This window comes from Xyrauchen texanus, chromosome 7, assembly GCF_025860055.1.
Source record: "Xyrauchen texanus isolate HMW12.3.18 chromosome 7, RBS_HiC_50CHRs, whole genome shotgun sequence".
Taxonomy (NCBI): Eukaryota; Metazoa; Chordata; class Actinopteri; order Cypriniformes; family Catostomidae; genus Xyrauchen; species Xyrauchen texanus.
This window is the reverse complement of record NC_068282.1, coordinates 1,221,398-1,241,532: the sequence shown is the minus strand read 5'-3', so window position 1 is coordinate 1,241,532 and position 20,135 is coordinate 1,221,398. Positions and strand designations below refer to the sequence as shown.

The window sequence follows — 20,135 nt, the reverse complement described above, 5'->3', positions numbered from 1 at the left end:
ACACACACACACTCACACACACATACACTTACAGACACATACACTCACACACACACACACTCACACACACATACACTTACAGACACATACACTCACACACACACACACACACACACACACACACACACACACTTACAGACACACACTCACACACACATACACTTACAGACACATACACTCACACTCACACACACACACACACACTTACAGACACATACTCACACACACACACACACTCTTAGTAACACACAGACACACTTACAGAGACATACTCACACACAAATACACACACTTACAGACACATACTCACACACACACACACACACACACACACTTACAGACACATACTCACACACACACACACACACACACACACACTTACAGACACATACTCACACACTCACACACAAATACACACACTTACAGACACATACTCACACACACACACACACACACTTACAGACACATACTCACACACACACACACACACACTTACAGACACATACTCACACACACACACTTAGTCACACACACACACACACTCTTAGTAACACACAGACACACTTACAGAGACATACTCACACACAAACACACACACTTACAGACACATACTCACACACACACACACACACACACACACACTTAGTCACACACACACTTACAGACACATACTCACACACACACACACACACTTAGTCACACACACACACACACTCTTAGTAACACACAGACACACTTACAGAGACATACTCCCACACAAACACACACACTTACAGACACATACACACACACACACTTACAGACACATACTCACACACACACACACTTAGTCACACACACACACACACACTCGTAGTAACACACAGACACACTTAGTCACACACACACTTACAGACACATACTCACACACACACACACACACACTTAGTCACACACACACACACACTCTTAGTAACACACAGACACACTTACAGAGACATACTCACACACAAACACACACACTTACAGACACATACTCGCACACACACACACACACACTTAGACACATACTCACACACACACTTAGTAACACACACACACACTCTTAGTAACACACAGACACACTTACAGAGACATACTCACACACACACACACACACTTACAGACACATACTCACACACACACACATATATACTCACACATACATATATATACACACACACACTTACAGTCACACACACACACACACACACACTTACAGACACATACTCACACACACACACACACACACACACATATATACTCACACATACATATATATATACACACACACACATATACATACACACACACACACACACACTTACAGTCACACACACACACACAGAACTGACAAAAGCGGTTTAAGAAACACAATAAATGAAGTATATTTAAGGACGGTGTGTCCAGAGGCAGGTGTGGCAAGAGTTCGAGCTCACACAGTCTGAATAAGAGTCACACTTTAACAGTTCTTGCAATAAACACAATCAAGTACACAAGTACAGATGTTGTGGAGCTGTCGTTGTTTGGATGGAATAAAATCGATGTGGTTGTGCAGATTTTGAGTACGGAGTTGTTTTTCAGCAGAAAAGTTAAGAGGAAATTACTAGAAATTCTCACTTCATACAAATTCAGTGTCTGCTAGTGTTTGTCTCATTTGATGAAGCTGGGAATTCATTCCGCCATTTGTGCCGTTGCAGACTCGAGTCAGGAGTACACCGATTCCACGGGGATTGATGTGCACGAGTTCCTGGTGAACACACTGAAAAACAACCCCAGGTACAACAGACATCCGTCCCGAAGCTGCAGACACACCCCGCGAGCGTCTCCGCACTGTCAGCGCCACTTTTCACAAGCGTACACAAGCGTTTCTTCATCAGACTCGCTCTCTGGCTGCGTCCCAATTCACTTACTATCAGTCCTCAAATCTTAAGGCTACACTAAGTGAGTCCCAAATCAAAGTAGGTACCAACAGAATGCTAAACGTGCCAGGATGGCGTAACTTTCCCGTCGCTAGTGAAGCACATAATGAGAGCGCATAATGTCAATATACTTAATGAGGTGCAACGTCTGCCTCCGTTTCTTTCTCCAGACATTTTCTTGACTAATTTTGGCTGTAAATTGGCTGTGACTCTTTCAGAGACAGAATGATGCTGCTGAAGTTGGAACAGGACATGCTGGAGTTCATTAATGATGAAAAGTAAGTCTGCTGTGGTTGATATTTGGCGCCCCCTGTTGGTGTCTTGAGGGCATTGCAGTCTGATTTTTGTACTCCGGTTGTGTTTCTGCGTGTGTGTGTTTTCAGTAATCCGTACAAGAAGTTTCCTCAAATGACCTCGTATCATCGCATGCTGCTGCATCGAGTGGCGGCTTATTTCGGCATGGACCACAACGTGGACCAAACGGGCAAAGCGGTCATCATCAACAAGACCAGCAACACGCGCATGTAAGCGAGACGGAGCGGTCACGATGCAGCTCCTGTGATGATGACACACTTACAGACACTCCCTCTCTCTCTCTCTCTCTCTCTCTCTCTCTCGCTGTACGTGTGTTTCAGACCTGAGCAGAGGTTTTCCGAGCACATTAAAGACGAGAGGAACATCGACTTCCAGAAGAAGTTCATCCTGAAGCGGGACGATGCCAGCGTGGATAAAGACGATAATCAGGTTTGACTGGCGCCCTGTTCTGTACCTCTGCTGGCCAAACAGAGAATTGCACTTTGGGAAACTGTCTGATAGATGTAATAACCACGTCTCTGCGGTCTCGTGCTCAGATCCGCGTGCCGCTGCAGGACGGCCGTCGCAGTAAGTCCATCGAGGAGCGAGAAGAGGAGTACCAGCGCGTCAGAGATCGCATTTTTGCACGAGAAGTAAGCTCGTCTGTGCAGCTTTAGATGCTGTTTAAGTTACTGTATTGTTCATGAAATAAACCAGTGTTTGCACACATGTATAATGGCATTTGGAGTTGTAATCTGAAGATGTGTTTTTATTTCTGTTTTTAGTCCTCTCAGAACGGATACATCAATGATAACAGGTAAGATACACCTGCACCGATCCGGTTTCATTAGCTGGTGGAAGAGACACTGGGCCAAAATAATGTTTGGATTACACAACAAATATCATCCATTACTATTATTATTATTATTATTATTATTATTATTATTATTATTATAAATACAATTATTTGTAGGGTCGTTTAACCTCACAGTTGCTATTTATATTAAAAAATATATATATATATATTAATTGTAGGGTCTTTTAATCCCACTGTTGCCATTTATACTAATACAAATGTTAATGTATATTATATTTAGCTTTTTTATTTTATAAATATTAATTGTAGGGTATTTTAACCCCTCAGTTCCCATTTATACTATCAAAAAATATTCGTTTTTATATAAATATTCAATGTAGTATTTTTTTTAACCCCACAGTTGCCATTTATACTAGAAAAAAAATATATATATTTTTTATAAATATTGATTGTAGGGTCGTTTACACCCCCCACCCCCCCATTGCCATTTATACTAGAAAAAAAAATATATATTTTTTTATAAATATTGATTGTAGGGTCGTTTACTAACATTTATACTAACAAAAATAGTTTTTATTATTTTATTTTAATAAATATTACTTGTAGGGTATTTTAACCCCTCAGTTGCCATTTATATCAACTAAACAATATAACATTTTATTTTATTTTACTTTTTAATATTTATAAATATTAATTGTAGGGACTTTTAACCCCACAGTTGCCATTTACACTAACAAAAATGTTATTTATAAAATAACTATTTATATAAATATTAATTGTAGGGTATTTTAATCCCACTGTTGCCATTTATACTAACAAAAATATATTTTATTTAATTATTTTTATAATTATTGATTGTAGGGTCTTTTAACCCCACAGTTGCCATTTATACCAACAAAAAAATTGTTTTTGTGTTTTTTTTGATACAATGAAACATTATAATGCCCTTGTACATACAGTAAACACAGTGATGCATAAAGATGATAATCATTTAGTTTCATGGCATGACAATGACTGGATCATGGTACAGCCACAGCACGCTATAAGGTTATAAGGTTATATTTCTAATACATAATGTTTTCAGAAATGCATAATTTTGTGTGCTGGGCGTAATACATCAGTTTGGTCAGTACTGATAATCTTCTTCTGAGGTTCTGAAACTTTGGCATATTTTATATAGTATCAAGTCGATTAAATTAAGGAATGCTGAGAAAAGGTGGAAAAAAAGATGACAATGTCACTCTGCCTGCAGTTCTTTAAGACTCATTTCAGATCAAATCAGATGAGTGTGTAATGATTGTAGTTTTTATTTACGGGCCCCACAAAGGCAAACACACTTCCTTTTCTTCAATGTGACCCCTACAGACTGTCCACTGACTGCTGCTACTCATCCTCCCAACAGAGGAGGCAGATGTTTAGGTACTGTCTGTGTGTTGCCATGCGCGTCTCCGTGGTGACCGTGTGTTGCTTTGCGTTGGCTCAGTTGCTAGGGGCCCGTGCATGGCTGCTCTGTGGTTCAAACTTTCTGATGATGATCAAAAAAATACATTATTGCACTCTGATATGCAACTGCATTTTGATATGTGTATGCCGCGCGTACGTAAGTTTGTGGGTGCGTACGTGAGTTTGTGTGTGTGCGTGCGCTCGGGGTTTTGTGCGTGCGCTCGTGGGTTTGTGCGTGTGTCGTGTGTGTGTGTGTGTGCGTGCGCTCGTGTTTGTGTGTGTGTGTGTGCGTGCGCTCGTGTTTGTGTGTGTGTGTGCGCTCGGGGGTTTGTGTGTGCGTCGTGTGTGTGTGTGTGTGTGTGCGTGCGCTACGTGCCTGCCTGTGTGTGTCGCGGCGCTTCGCGGGTCTGCCTGTGTGCGTGCGCTTCGGCGTGTCTGCCTGTGTGCGTCGCGGCGCTCACGCGTGTGTGCGCGCTCGCGTGCCTGCCTGTGAGCGTGCGCTCGTGTGTGCGTGCATGCATATGCGGCATGATTGGGCGCATGCGCGTGTCGCGCGTGATTGGGCGCGTGTGCGCTCGTGTGTGGCGTGATTGGGTGCGTGTGTGTGCGTGTGCGCGTGCTCGTTTGTGGGTGCGTGCGTGCGTCGCGGCGTGATTGGGCTTGTGTGCAGCATGATTGGGCGTGTGCGCATGTGGCGTGATTGGGCGTGTGTGCGCTCGTGTGTGGTGTGATTGGGCGTGTGTGTGTGTGTGTGTGTGTGCGTGCGTGCGTGGCATGATTGGGCGTGTGTGCGCTCATTTGTGGCGTGATTGGGCGCATGTGTGTTGCGTGATTGGGCGTGTGCGTGATTGGGCGTGTGTGCGCTCGTTTGTGGCGTGATTGGGCGTGCGTGTGTGTGTGTGTGTGCGTGCGTGCGCGGCGTGATTGGGCGTGTGTGCGCTCGTTTGGGGCGTGATTGGGCGCATGTGTGTTGCGTGATTGTGCGTGATTGGGCACGTGCGCGTGCGTGTGTTTTTGAGTGTCAAATTCCAGTCGCTAGGGTTGGGAGGTATGACTAAAACCTTCAGTATCTTTCGTATATCACAGCATTTTATATGATTGTTCAAGATTACGATCAAATCTGAAGTCAGACAACTGGGGTATCATAAATTGTTCTTCTGTTTCTCGGATCATGCTAAGAAACGTTACTTTGCAGGTCGGTGTGCACGTTCTCCACTTTCCTGGAATTTTGCAATTCAATTTTACAGTCATGGAAATTTTTTTTAAATATCCTGGAAAATAATTATTTGTCCTGGAAAATATTTTAAGAGTCTAATACACAAATACACACCCTTATGATTGATTACAGCGGCGGCCAATCGCGTGCTTGCCTACAGCAGCGGATGCACAGAAGCGGCATTCGTGAATCATTTCATTCATTAACGAACTGAATGACCTGGTACATGTGCCGACTGTGTGAATGAGACGGGCATGTGAGTCTACCTTCACGGAGAGACAAGCGCGGAAGAACAATTAACGTGTAAAAGTGACATTTACACACGATGAGGGTCTATGAAGTTGTTATTCAAACACATTTTTGCCTCACAAATGATGTCTTTGAGAGCACAAAGCTTATTTTTAAGAGATATTTAATGTCTCATAATTTATTTTTATTATTAAATATGACAATTTTTGGGCTCGTTAAAATGTCTGGGAAATGTGTGCCTTTAACATAGTGGGAACCCTGAGTTTGACTGTCATGTGTGGCTCTTTTACCTCCAAGGCGGGGCTTCCTTTTCTACTTCCGCCGTAGTGGGTGTTCCAGTTTCTCCCATTCATTTGAATGCAAGTGCGTCGTCTTGCCATAAGCAGTCAGTGTCGTTATATACCATCATACCGCTCGGCCCTACCAGTTGCTATGGTAACAAAACGGGATGTTCCAGATTTGTTGGTAAGCCGGGTCATGCTGCAACAATATGTCCAGTGCAATTCCAAAACTCTTGTTGCGTGATGTTTCCTGGCCGGATTCACTAAGCACGCCCTGGAATCAAACCCGCGACTCCAGGTGTGCTAGCCAGCGTCAATACTCACTTAGATACCCAGACCCTCCCTAGCAACCGGGTCAATTTGGTTGCTAAGGAGACCTGACTGGAGTCACTCAGCACGCCCTGGATTCAAACCCGCGACTCCAGGTGTGATAGTCAGCGTCCATACTCGCTCAGATAAAAAATATATAAACGCGTTAAAATTTTTTAATTAATCGCACATGCTAACGAGTTAATTCTGACAGCTCTAAAATAAATATATATATATATATATATATATATATATATATATATATATATATATAATATTTTTTTTTTTCATATTTAATTTAAGTGTATATATACTATAGTATAAAAAATTATATAATATTGTATTTTTGTAGTTATAGTGAAATTTGCAATACATTATTGGCTCAAAATTGCTCTTTATAATGGTGCGTTCACATACAACGGGATAAAAGATTTCTCCTCGAATTGCTCGCGCGAGTAACGCGTACCCGCGAGTTATTCCCCCCTTCTCTTCCGGAAAAGGACAGGAGGCGGGGCTTCTACGACAATTTATCTTTCCGCCATCAACCATGGCCGATATCACAACGATTGCTGATCGGTATCTGTTGTGAAGTCCCAGATACGTTTCTGGGATATCTACAATTAGCATACAGTTCCGCGTGTCCACACACCGCTACCATTTTTCCAGATTTCTTCTGCTACTACGTCAGTACGTCAGTGACATCCGGACAATCTCAACGCTGATAGGCTTTCGCGACAACGCGCCAAGTGGATTTTTCGCTCGCGTTGAAAGATTTCATGAATTAAGCGATTTTGCGTTTTCGCTTCGCACCATTCGCTTCGTTCCTACCGCGGATTTGCGTCTTTGCATTAACTTTGTATGTAATCGCACCGCGCGTATTTGAAATACGCTGGTCAAAAGGTGTTGTACTTCAATAAAATAAAAAATATCTACGATTAAATTAAATTGTTTCTATATAGTGTTTCTGTTTGGGCAAATGTTCGTGCACTAATCTTCAAAAATAAAAAATAATTATTTTTTAAATGTCATCAATATCAAAAGCAGATTTGATAAATCCTTTGGGATTCCCATCCCGAGCGCTGTGTCTGGATTATGTGTTTCCTTCATTCAGGATGAACATTTGATTGTGTGTTTTTCACAAATGTCATTTGTGGTTTTCTCTCTTTTGATAAAGTTCTTGCATGTCCTCTAATTCTGGTCTGGTGCCTGCAGGGGTAACCGGGAGAGCTCGAGTCGGGCGTCCAGCAGTCGTCAGAGCAGCACTGACAGTGATATGAAGAGTCTGGAGCCTCGGCCCTGGAGCAGCACCGATTCAGACAGCTCGAACCGCACGCTCAGACCGCCGGTCACTAAAGCCAGCAGCTTCAGCGGCATCTCCATCCTCACACGAGGAGACAGTCTGGGCTCGCAGGGCAGCGCCAGGGGCTCCCGTACAGGTTACACAGGCTTGTTTATGTATTGCTGTCCTTATCCATCATACCAAAGCAGAAATCGTTTATCTGTTTATCATGCAAAATCAAAGTGACCGAGAGTTTAGATGCAAAATTCTACCAAGCATCTTAAAATCGAATAAAATTGATTTTTAATCAGATATTTTAATTCTTTCAAACTGTTTGCCAAGTACATTCAAAATGTTTAATGAACCATTTTTACAGCAGTTTTTCCACTAAATGTACACAAAGAAGAATTATATTTAATTTATAATATAATTAATATAATGTATATGGCGAGTGTTTACGCTGGCTATCACACTATTCACACTATTCAGGGCGTGCTGAGTGACTCCAGTCTGGTCTCCTTAGCAGCCAAATTGGCCCGGTTGCTAGGGAGGGTAGAGTCACATGGGGTAACCTCCTCGTGGTCACTATAATGTGGTTCTCGCTCTCGGTGGGGCGTGTGGTGAGTTGTGCGTGGATGCTCGCGGAGAATAGCGTGAAGCCTCCACATGCGCTACGTCTCCACGGTAACGTGCTCATCAAGTCACGTGATGAGATGCGCGGATTGACGGTCTCAGACGCATTCGTCCTCCACCACCCGGATTGAGGCGAGTCACTACGCCACCACGAGGACTCTGAGCGCATTGGGAATTGGCCGTTACAAATTGGGGAGGATAAAATAAATAAAATGTATATGCATGAATACAACAATAAGAAAAGTGATGTTTACATATATTTTACAAAAGCTACAACTAAACTCACCCAGTTGAATATTATTTATGATCGTCCAGTAAAGTTTATTATTATAATATGATACTAAATTGTTATTGTTATTTGGAGGATTTGGGTCTCAGGTCTTTAGCGACCCGGCACGTATATTTTTCACAAATACATTTACAAAATGCTCAGATAGTTTTTACAAAACAATTAGAAAATAATAGAATATATTTAATATATATATCAAAGAGATGATGCAACAAATATAGAACAGGATTAATTTAATCTACACTGAATTTTCATCAAACACATATTGAGCCACACACAATGTACACACAATGTACACACAATGTACACACAATGTACACATAATCTACACACAATGTACACATAATCTGCACACAATCTACACACAATCTACACACAATCTTCCCACTATGTACACACAATGTACACATAATCTACACACAATCTACACATAATCTACACACAATCTACACATAATCTACACACAATATACACACAATATACACACAATATACACACAATGTACACATAATGTACACATAATCTACACACAATCTACACACAATCTTCCCACTATGTACACACAATGTACACATAATCTACACACAATCTACACATAATCTACACACAATCTAAACACAATGTACACACAATCTACCCATTATCTACCCATTATCTACACATAATCTACACATAATCTACCCACAATGTACACATAATCTACACCAGGGTTTCCGTTGTCCGGTAATTACCGGACATTGGCCGGTAAAAAAATAAAATGTCCGACAAAATTAAATCTCTCCGGTCAAATTGTCCGATTAAAACTGCCTAATAATCCCGTCCCCCTAACACAATCTGAATTTGAGAATAAGCCTAAAATGTATAAAGCAAAAATACACCGATCTCTTGCTATGTTTTAAAGGAACAGGCTCTATCGTTTGAGAGTTATGAAACAACATCGCATGCTGCATTTCAAATAAAGCGCACACCTAAAACGGCTGCAATATAGACCTAAACAACGAACGATTGAGTGAGACGTTTCAAATATGGCCAGGCCCAGGCAGACTAGCTTTAAAAGCTTTTTTCAGAGGCCAGACGATGGTGAATCAGGAACATCTCATTATAGATAGATCAGTGCTTCTAATCCGCGCGATTCGTGCAGTTTTTTTCTCTATCATCAAAACTGAATAGCCTATGTTCATCAGTGCATGGTTACAGTCTATATCAAGCAGGGACACGTTTGTGTGCATTTTATTTTGTGATTTCACCGAATTAATAGAGAGTCTCCGCAACGGCGATAGATTGAAACGCAGCGTCCTAGTGAAGATTGCGCAACTTCGGCGCAGCGTCGTCCATGCAACTGATAGCAGCGGACACGAGCTCAGCTTGATTTCAAAAACAACAGATTTTAGCGCTAGATCTCTTATTTAATAACGGACTAAATGAATGATCTGCTAGTTAACTGGAGATGTTTTATTTATTTGTATTAGGTACATCCGTGCCTCAATGTTTCAAAAAGTGAATGTGTGTGAAACCACAGTAAAAAACAATTGGCGTTGATTGATGCCAATCGGACGTTCATGTTTTTTTTTTCGTCTATTTGAAAGTTAAGCTAATAATAATATGTTGCATTCTATACGGCCTGATTATGTCATTTTTTAAGTTACATAGACTGCCTCCAGTTTTCCTCAACTTGACTAATTAAGAGGCGATATATTTGACCGGCATATCATCAAAATGTCCATAAAACGAAACCTCTGCCGGTCACTTTGACCGGCACCATTTTTTTCTAGCGGAAACTCTGATCTACACACAATGTACACATAATCTACACACAATCTACACAATATACACATCATTTACACACAGTGTACACATAATGTACACACGCAATGTACACACAATCTACACACAATGTACCCGCAATGTACACGCAACGTACACATAATGTAATAATTGTGTCAAAGACAAACTCTGACCTCTCTGTGGTCTCTAATACATGAGTGTCTCTCTGTGTCACAGGTCTTCCCACGGGCACTCTGGATATTTGTCCGCTATCACAACCGCCCCATCCGGGCCGCGGCCTCTTGCCCTGCCCCTCCAGTGTCCCTCAAAGCCAGAGCCAACCTGCCCTGCCACCCCCTCAAACTGCCCTGCTGCCCACGCCCACTCACACACACACTCACACGCAGCACACCATCAGCGCACACAATCACATGCTGCCTCAGGTGAGTACACCACAACTCAACATAAACTTCATTTAGCTGCTAAACAAAGCCACGATATTGCCACTGAACGTTTGTTTGCTCTTCAAAACTTACAATGCAGGCACAATACAACGGGGGTGGTAAGGGACTGTCTGAAAACGTCCACACCTTTGTTAAAACATACAAAAACTGTGGATTGTGTGGTAAGGGACCGTCTGAAAACATTTTCAATTTTTGGTTAAAACGTGGTAAGGGACCATCTGAAAACGTCCACCCTTTTTGTTAAAACGTGTGGTAAGGGACCGTCTGAAAACATCCACCCTTTTTGTTAAAACAAGTGGTAAGGGACCGTCTGAAAACATCCACCCTTTTTGTTAAAACGAGTGGTAAGGGACCGTCTGAAAACATCCTCACTTTTTGTTAAAACAAGTGGTAAGGGACCGTCTGAAAACATCCTCACTTTTTGTTAAAACAAGTGGTAAGGGACTGTCTGAAAACGACCACACTTTGTTAAAACGTGTGGTAAGGGACCGTCTGAAAACATCCACACTTTTTGTTAAAACGTGGTAAGGGACCGTCTGAAAACGACCACACTTTTTGTTAAAATGTGGTAAGGGTCTGTCTGAAAACATCCACTCCTTTGTTAAAACATACAAAAACTGTGGATTGTGTGGTAAGGGACCGTCTGAAAACTGCCAGGTGTAGTAAGGGACCGTTGGAAACGTCCACACTCTGTTAAAATATGCTGAAAATGTCCTCCAGAACCAGCATTTGAGATACGCAGATCATCCTTGCTTTCATATATTCTTATCTAATCCAACGACATTCACACATTTTTAAGTATGACGCAAGTGACCAAATACATTCTTGTTTTCGTTCTGATTCCTTCATCTGAGTTCTTCCTTCTAAACTTCTCTTCCTCTCTTCTGTTTCTCTGCAGCCGTCTGCGCAGGCTGTGTCTTATTCAAACCCCTCGTGCCCGCAGGTCATCTTGCCTGTTTCTCCTTCCCAGCAGTACAACATGGTACTAATACACTGCTCTCCTGTTTCCTCTCTCTCCTGTCTTTTCCCCATGCACTTCCCTTCATTCTCCCTCCTGTGCTCTTACTGAATCTCTCTCGCCCTCTCTCTCGAGCTCATGGCTATCTTCATTGTCAATCAACGTTATTCTACAAATGTCAATTTGTTGAGCTTCACTTGTATTGATCCTTGTAGTCTTGTGATTGAACACACCCAATGATTGTTTGTCTGTCTCTATAGGGAGATGAATTGACTCCTGGTTTCGGGCAGATGTCTTTGAGTCGTCAGGGCTCCAGTGAAGCTCCAGAGCCGCCCGGCCTGTACCAGCACCCTCCACCCCAACCCAGTTACATCATCCCCCCACCGCCGTCTGGATACCAGCCCCCTGTACCCCACTCGCACCCTCCTCCACCCCCGCCCCCACCCACACAGCCAATCTTGCAGACAGCGCCACCTGCACAGGGTTACATGCAGGCACCTCCACCTCCTCAGCAGGTACGACACACTAATAGTGACACGTTTCCACTTAGTTATCTGTCCTCGCTCATGCATCCAATCAGAGCACAATCCATGGGTGTTTAACCAATGAGATTTCACAGTGGGCGGAGCTACCACGCACTAGAACTCTCGTTGTTGTGAGCTCAACTAAAACACTTCTGTGAGACACTCTCTGAACTGCCACTGTTCTTAAAGAGACAGTACCGTTTTAGCACTTACTCTACATATCAATGGAAATACTTGTATATGGTACAAATTATGCATGTAACAATATACACTGATGAGCCAAAACATTATGACCACTCGAATAACGTTGATCATCTCCTAACAAGGCCACATGTCGATGTCTGGGTAGATTAGATGGTAAGTGAACAATCAGTTCTCGTAGTCGACGTGTTGAATGCGGGAGAAATGGGCAGGAGTACCTGAGCGACTTTGACAAGGGACAAATTGTTATGGCAAATGACTGGGTCAGAGCATCTCTAAAACGGCAAGGCTTGTGCAAACCACAAACCGGTGACAGGTTGTTAGGCGCCAGAGGCTCATCGATGCACGAAGGCAACGAAGGCTGTCCCATCTTGCCCGAACTGACAGAAGGTCTACTTTGGCACAAGTCACATAAAATTATAACGATGGGGATACGAGCACGTGGCGGCCGTGTACGCTTGTACCGTTTACCTGGGGAAGTGATGGCACCAGGATGCACTGTGGGAAGATGACAAGCCGATAGAGGGACTGTGATGCTCTGGGCAACCCTGGGTTCGGCCATTCATGTGGACGTCAATTTGACACGTGTCACCTACCTAAACATTGTTGCATGCCAGGTACACCCTTTCATGGCAATGGTATTCCCTGATGGCAGTGCCCTCTTTTAGCAGGAAAGTGCCATGTGCCCTGCCAATGCTGTATCCCATAATGCAATGCACTTTTTCTTTTTACTACAGAAAACATATTTTGACCTTGATATTCATAGAAAAACATAATACAGGAAAACTTTGGTAATAAAAATAATAATAACCAAAGTTATTAATAATACAGCCTACAATTTTTATATAATAACCCCCCCCCCAGAATGCAGAACTTGCTGAGCTGGAACGCAAAACTTGTTGAGCTGGAACGCAAAACAAAACATATTGAGCTGGAACGCAAAATGTATTGAGCTGGAACGCAAAACAAAACGTATTGAGCTGGAACGCAAAACGTATTGAGCTGGAACGCAAAACAAAACGTATTGAGCTGGAACGCAAAGCAAAATGTATTGAGCTGGAACGCAAAGCAAAACGTATTGACTGGGAACGCAAAACGTATTGAGCTGGAACGCAAAGCAAAACGTATTGACTGGGAACGCAAAAGAAAACGTATTGAGCTGGAACGCAAAACAAAATGTATTGAGCTGGAACGCAAAGCAAAACGTATTGACTGGGAACGCAAAACGTATTGAGCTGGAACGCAAAGCAAAACGTATTGACTGGGAACGCAAAAGAAAACGTATTGAGCGGGAACGCAAAGCAAAACGTATTGAGCTGGAACGCAAAGCAAAACGTATTGAGCTGGAACGCAAAACGTATTGAGCTGGAACGCAAAAAAACGTATTGAGCTGGAACGCAAAGCAAAACGTATTGACTGGGAACGCAAAAAAACGTATTGAGCTGGAACGCAAAACTTGTTGAGCTGGAATGTAAAACGGTTTGACCGGAAACGCAAAACTTGTTGAGCGGGAACGCAGTGTAGGAGGTATCACAGATTATGATGTGCAGTATGATGTTAATGTCAGCAAACTCTTAATATCTCTCTCTCTCTCTCTCTCTCGCTCAGATCCAGGTGCAGTATTATTCTACAGGTGGACAGTATCCTAATTCAGGGCAGCAGTACCGGTCCATATCTCACCAGGTGTCGTACACACAGCGCTCTCAGCCTCTCCCCCCGCCAGCGCAGTCCTCCGGTCAGTGTCATCTGTCGATGCTTTAGTTCAGAGCTCCTCAACTGGGTTGTGTTTAACTCATGACCAGTTTAAAACCACTGACTTAAAGTGTAGTCTCTCTTTCAGGTTATAAGAGGACTCGGATCTGTTGGCATTTTAATGGTTTCTTAAATTTGTCTCGTATTACATTTTAATTTGTACTTCACACTGAGACGCCCCCGTACGGCGAGTACATGAAGTTCATCATGTTTTTGTTTTTTTTGCACGATCAGCTCCTCTACAGCCCATGATGTCCAATCAGCAGCCTGCGTACCAGAGCATGATGGGAGTTCAGCCACCACAGAGCGCCAGTATGATGAACACGCAGCACACGGGCATGAACGGACAGATGCCAGGAATGATGGTCACATACCCGCCTATGCCCTCTTATCAGGTGTGCGTTTATGAATCTGGTCGTTTCTTCAGGCACTTTTACTTCTGAAGTATAAAAGTAAAGTTTCATCAACAGTTCTTTATTTTGCCCGTGCCCGTAGTTAAAAAACATAAAACCTTTCTAAGCCTGAGAACTTGTTCCAGGTGCCTGTTGCCAATGAGAGCCAGTCTGTGGTTCAGCAGCAATTCCAGCAGCCTGTCATGGTGCCCGCTAGCCAGTCAGTACATGGAGCCATGCCAACTGCTGCGCCCATGCCCGTTTATTACGGCGTACTGACCCCCACACAACAGAACAGCACAAGGTAAACACACATACACTCCACATCACCTGTACGCCATCTGTGTTGGTAGTCAACTGTTTATTAATGATCATTTCTGTGTTTCAGTCCGTCTGTGGGTTATCTGCAGCCGCCCAGTTCTGATCAGTACCAGCTGACCCAGTCTGCCTCTCCCTGCAGCCAGCAACAAATACAGCAGCAGTATTCAGGTACCAGAGAACAAAACATGACCCATTCTGCGCCAGTAAATGGCAGTGTAGCACCAGTCCAATAGCTAAATATCTATACTGTCTATACTAAACAATTACTCGTGCATTAAAGGGACAGTACACCCAAAAATGAACATTCTCTCATCATTTACTCGCCCTCATGCCATCCCAGATGTGCATGACTTTCTTTTTTCAGCAGAACACAAATTAATATTTTTAGAGAATATCTCAGCTCTGTTTGTCCATACAATGTAAGTGAATGGTGACCAGAACTTTGAAGCTTAAAAAAGCACATAAAGGCAGCATTAAAGTAATCCGTCAGACTCCAGTGGTTTAATCCATGCCTTCAGAAGAGATATGATAGGTGTGGGTGAGAAAGTTCAATATTTATGTCCTTTTTTACTATAAATCCACAGTCGTCATGCATATCGCCACCTACTCGGCGGGAAGTAGAATTTATAGTAAAAAAGTTATTTTATATTGATCTGTTCGGTCACCCACACCTATCATATCTCTTATGAAGGCATGGATTAAAACACACAGATTACTTTTATGCTGCCTTTATGTGCTTTTTTAAGCTTCAAAGTTCTGGTCATCATTCACTTACATTGTATGGACCTACTGAGCTGAAATATTCTGCTAAAAATCTTTATTTCTGTTCAGCAGAAGAAAGAAAGTCATGCACATCTGGGATGGCATGAGGGTGAGTAAATGGGTACGCTGTCTCTTTAATCTTTATATCAACCATTGTGTCATTCAGTTATTATTTATGCATTGGGTAAGCATTCACAGAAGAGTGCTGTTATTAGACTGATACAATGTTTTAGGGTATTGACTGACATGTTTGTGTTTTAGGGGTCCCGCCTCCCGGCACTAGCGTCATGGTGATGCAGCTCAGCGTTCCAAATGGGCCGCAGCCGACCCAGAATCCTCCACTGGTGCAGTGGAACCCCTGCAAATACTACAGCATGGAGCAAAGAGCCAGCAAACCCGACCCGCAGGTATCTGTAACCCTGTGACTATTGGACCAAGAGGTTATTCAGATTCATTTGGTTGGCTTTATACAATGTCCAGGGGTGCAAGTTTATACCAGTTTGCTGAAACATGAATAAAATATGAGAATGAGGCATAAATTGGACACATCTGGTGAATATAATATAAATAATGAGTTGATCATGTGACGTCAGTAACAGACAGTAAGTGACTGGAGACACACACTGTTTATTCTGATGATTTATTGTGACATCATTTAATATTTTATCACAAGATATGCATTTATATATATATATTTATATTTAGACATGATCAAACTATTATTATCTTGAGTTGATTTGAAGTGTTGTTGCAGTTAATGTCATTATGCTGCGATCAAACCTGACCATGATGTTACAAACACACAGAATAAACATTTATATACCAATCATTTATTACAAACATGCAGCTGTAATAACTCAAAGTAAATCAGAATAACATCAACAAACAGAAATGAACTGCAAAATTCTGAAAATTAATAAAAAGGAAGAATCAGAGGAAACATTTAACCATTTCAAACTTTCTATTGTAAAAATGTAGTGTGTGTGTGTGTGTGTGTGCATGCATGTGTGTTTGCATGCATGTGTGTGTTTGCGTGCTAGCGCACGAGTGAGCGAATGTGTGTGCGCGCGCGTGTGTGTGCATGCGTGCGTGTTTGTGTGCGCGCGCGCGATTGTCTATGTGTGTGCGTGCATGCATGCGTGAGTTTGTGTGTTTGCGTGCGCGAGTGTGTGTGCGTGTGTTTGCGTGCACGAGCGAGTGTGTGTTCGCGCGCGCGCGCGTGTGCATGCGTACGTGTTTGTGTGCGCGCGCGAGTATGGAACGCCAGGCAGTTCAAATATACGCGAATTTTAACACGTAGACAACGCGTAGACAACACGTCAACAACACGTTGTTTGCACGTTGTTAACGTGTTGTCTACGCGTTGTCTACATGTTAACTTTTCACGTGTTGTTTACGTGTTGTTAACGTGTTGTCAACGTGTTAACAACGCGTAAACAACATGTTGATTTCATGTGATTCTGAGCCATTTGGCCACTTGTCCAGTTTGAAGGGGTGAGAGTTGCACTTTTCCACTGGCTGCTGAGTTGTAGGGTTAAACCATTTCTGTAAGCCTGGGGGTTTGCCTGCCACTATTTAACATACTAAGATCCTCTAATTTCTTGGTCCTTTTCTTCCTTTTGTGTGTAGCCTATACAAATGTAATATTAGGATTGCAGTTTTAGGACTTAAAATAAATTATTATTATTATTTTCATCAAGATAAATTGCCCCTTTTGCTCCTTTACTGCCTATTTTGGTAAACAAACACATTAGAGGGAATTCATCCTTTTTACACCATTCATAAACTTTAGTTTTATATCTTAAAAAACATTAACAGTTGTGCGGTGAAAAACTAACAGCAGTGGTACTCATTTAATGTTGGTGTAAGATACAGACCATTGTAATAAATACTGTATATGTCTTTGGAAAACAACATGAACCTTTTTCAGCATTTTAATTTAATGTAGGGCTTTGACCAGCAGAGGGCACATTGTGACTAATTATGGGGCTTGTTAAAACCTAAACGGACTTCTTTTGTTTAGATATTAAGCACTCAGACATATGTACACATGCGATATTACCCATTTTGATGAAATATACAGCCTTCCAAAGACTGTCGAGATTAGAATGAAAGTTTGTAATTAGGTCAGATAGTAACTGATTTGACTGTCCTGACAGCAGATGTACACTACTGTGCCAAACTCCTAGGTCATGCTTAAAATTCTTATTAAAGCCTAAAACCTGAGAAGTAAGTGTTTAGCCAGTTACAGCCTATTTATACATAATACATTATATATATTAATGTGGTTCAACAGTTTTAATTGTGCCCAATATTGTGCAAATGGTCTGATGGCCCTTGTTAAATATCATCAGACTTCTCATCTAATTTTTTGGGAATTAAATCATGAGTCTGGCTATCCATAGCTGTTTTCACACTGCATTATTTTCTGGGAGTATTGTCTCGCTATATGAAAGGTACGGAGCGTGAAAGGGGGGTCTGATTTGATCCACCTTTGTGCCAGGAACATGAGTAGTAACAGAGATGGAACAATGTGTGTGTGAAAAGCCACAGCCGGCATGCTGGTGTTGTGTCTGTTGGGTCTTTTTCTGTCACACAGCTGGTTCCGGAAAACCGCATCACTATGTGAAAGTATGGTTGTGGGATTATGCTGCAAGTTTTTGTTTAGTATGAATGAGCGAATGCGGCATATTGGAGATACTGGGGGAATGAAAAATCCAGTGCATCAAGTCTTATGTATTTTGAAGCTTATATTAGTGAGAACCTGTAAGACAGAAACTATGCCGTGTATTAAGCATGTTGAAAGTAAATCCATCTTGAAGTGTCTCCAAGCCTAAAAGCCTTGACAACAGCCATCAAATCCATACACTATATCAGTCATAAATAACTATATAAATACAAAATAAAAGTTTAAATTGCACTTTAATAAATCAATCCATGTCTTTTCACTCTGTTTTATTATCAGAGACAGAAATAAAACAAGATGACCACTCCTCCACCTGGCTTAATTTTTGCTAAGGTGCTGGAAGCATCAATGAGTCCAAACTGATAAAAGAGATATCAGCACACTTAAATCTATGCAGTGTATCAGTTTGTTAAGCTTTCGGTCTAACAGACCTTCATCAGGGCATACATAACTCAACACTGGATAGACAGGCAGAAATAACCAATCACATTCCAGTCACTGGCAGTACCAACACATCTGTGCACGCCAATAGACTGTAAGTCTATGTGCAAACTCTGAAGACAGAGGCTCCACTTCCTGGGATTGAGGTTTTGAGTACTGAATGGCGTACTGTGATGCATGCCATTAGAAGCCTTACTTGCCCATGATAATAGTACAATACAATCTAATCACAAATTAAATGGGGATTTGAGAGGGATCAGGCTTGAGCCATCATAAATCAGAAGTCCCCAGATCTATAAGTAAAAAGCATCTCAGAACAAAGGGCTAATGGAGAGATATCAGGTGAGGGGCACCACAAACCATAGACCCTAAACTGTACATGAGAGATGAAGAAAAGAAACATCTTGGATTACAGCACAACACATATCAAAATCCACATTGAGGATTTTCCCTTGTTGTTTGGCACTGGGCACAATTGCCAGATGGATTATTCCCATCTTTTAGAGGAGCTAAAATATTCTGTTTAGGACCTGCCTTAATGTTAGCCCTGCACCAGCTTGTTGCATAAGTTAGGACCTCTTCTATAGACAAAGAGGGAGGATCATTAAAATGCTGGGTATGCTAATGCTTATGCCGTATCAGAGGCAAAAAATAGTCCAGTGTTTAAGAATAGTGTTCTGACAGAGTAACTTTTACCCTATTTGACACTTTTTTGTAAAAGATCAAACTAGAATTTAAATGCACCTTGGTAAGCCTCATCAACACACTGTAAAGTGTAGGCTCTGTCCCGAAAGCTTTATTTTTCATTGCAGCAGCTTTATCAATTAGTTCCTCATTAGAATGACATCTGAGCTCTTGGGTAAACCATATTCCAGAGCTCGATGAGCACTGCTGGCTAGGCAGATTGTAGTCTTATCTGTTTATTTTTGATATAAGGCTGCCACTGCATAATTCGATCCACATATCCAAAAAAGACAAACGATTATGATCATATTCAACTGAGAACCTAAGGTCAGGAGGTGTCTATTAGTGTTAAAAACATAACTGTGTAAAATAGTTATCCCATGAAACAGCTGCCATTTGTGTCCGCAACGTTTGATGAGATGCATAAGGCACAAAA

General features: G+C 41.9%; 1 protein-coding gene across 7 annotated transcripts in view; it reads left to right on the top strand.

Moving 5' to 3' along the window:
- LOC127646781 (R3H domain-containing protein 2) overlaps positions 1–20,135 on the top strand; it is a 69,737-nt gene that overhangs the window by 42,229 nt on the left and 7,373 nt on the right. For 4 of the 7 annotated variants that reach the window (XM_052130653.1, XM_052130652.1, XM_052130654.1 and 1 more), the window contains exons 7-22: positions 1,719–1,797; positions 2,159–2,218; positions 2,324–2,464; positions 2,576–2,684; positions 2,792–2,887; positions 3,020–3,051; positions 4,417–4,470; positions 7,762–7,985; positions 10,752–10,957; positions 11,877–11,960; positions 12,197–12,451; positions 14,270–14,396; positions 14,648–14,808; positions 14,952–15,109; positions 15,194–15,294; positions 16,150–16,295. In XM_052130653.1, the coding sequence (XP_051986613.1) occupies positions 1,719–1,797; positions 2,159–2,218; positions 2,324–2,464; positions 2,576–2,684; positions 2,792–2,887; positions 3,020–3,051; positions 4,417–4,470; positions 7,762–7,985; positions 10,752–10,957; positions 11,877–11,960; positions 12,197–12,451; positions 14,270–14,396; positions 14,648–14,808; positions 14,952–15,109; positions 15,194–15,294; positions 16,150–16,295 (2,033 nt within the window). The remainder of the gene's footprint in view (positions 1–1,718; positions 1,798–2,158; positions 2,219–2,323; positions 2,465–2,575; positions 2,685–2,791; positions 2,888–3,019; positions 3,052–4,416; positions 4,471–7,761; positions 7,986–10,751; positions 10,958–11,876; positions 11,961–12,196; positions 12,452–14,269; positions 14,397–14,647; positions 14,809–14,951; positions 15,110–15,193; positions 15,295–16,149; positions 16,296–20,135) is intronic. The other 3 variants (XM_052130656.1, XM_052130657.1, XM_052130658.1) reach the window with 3 other exon arrangements.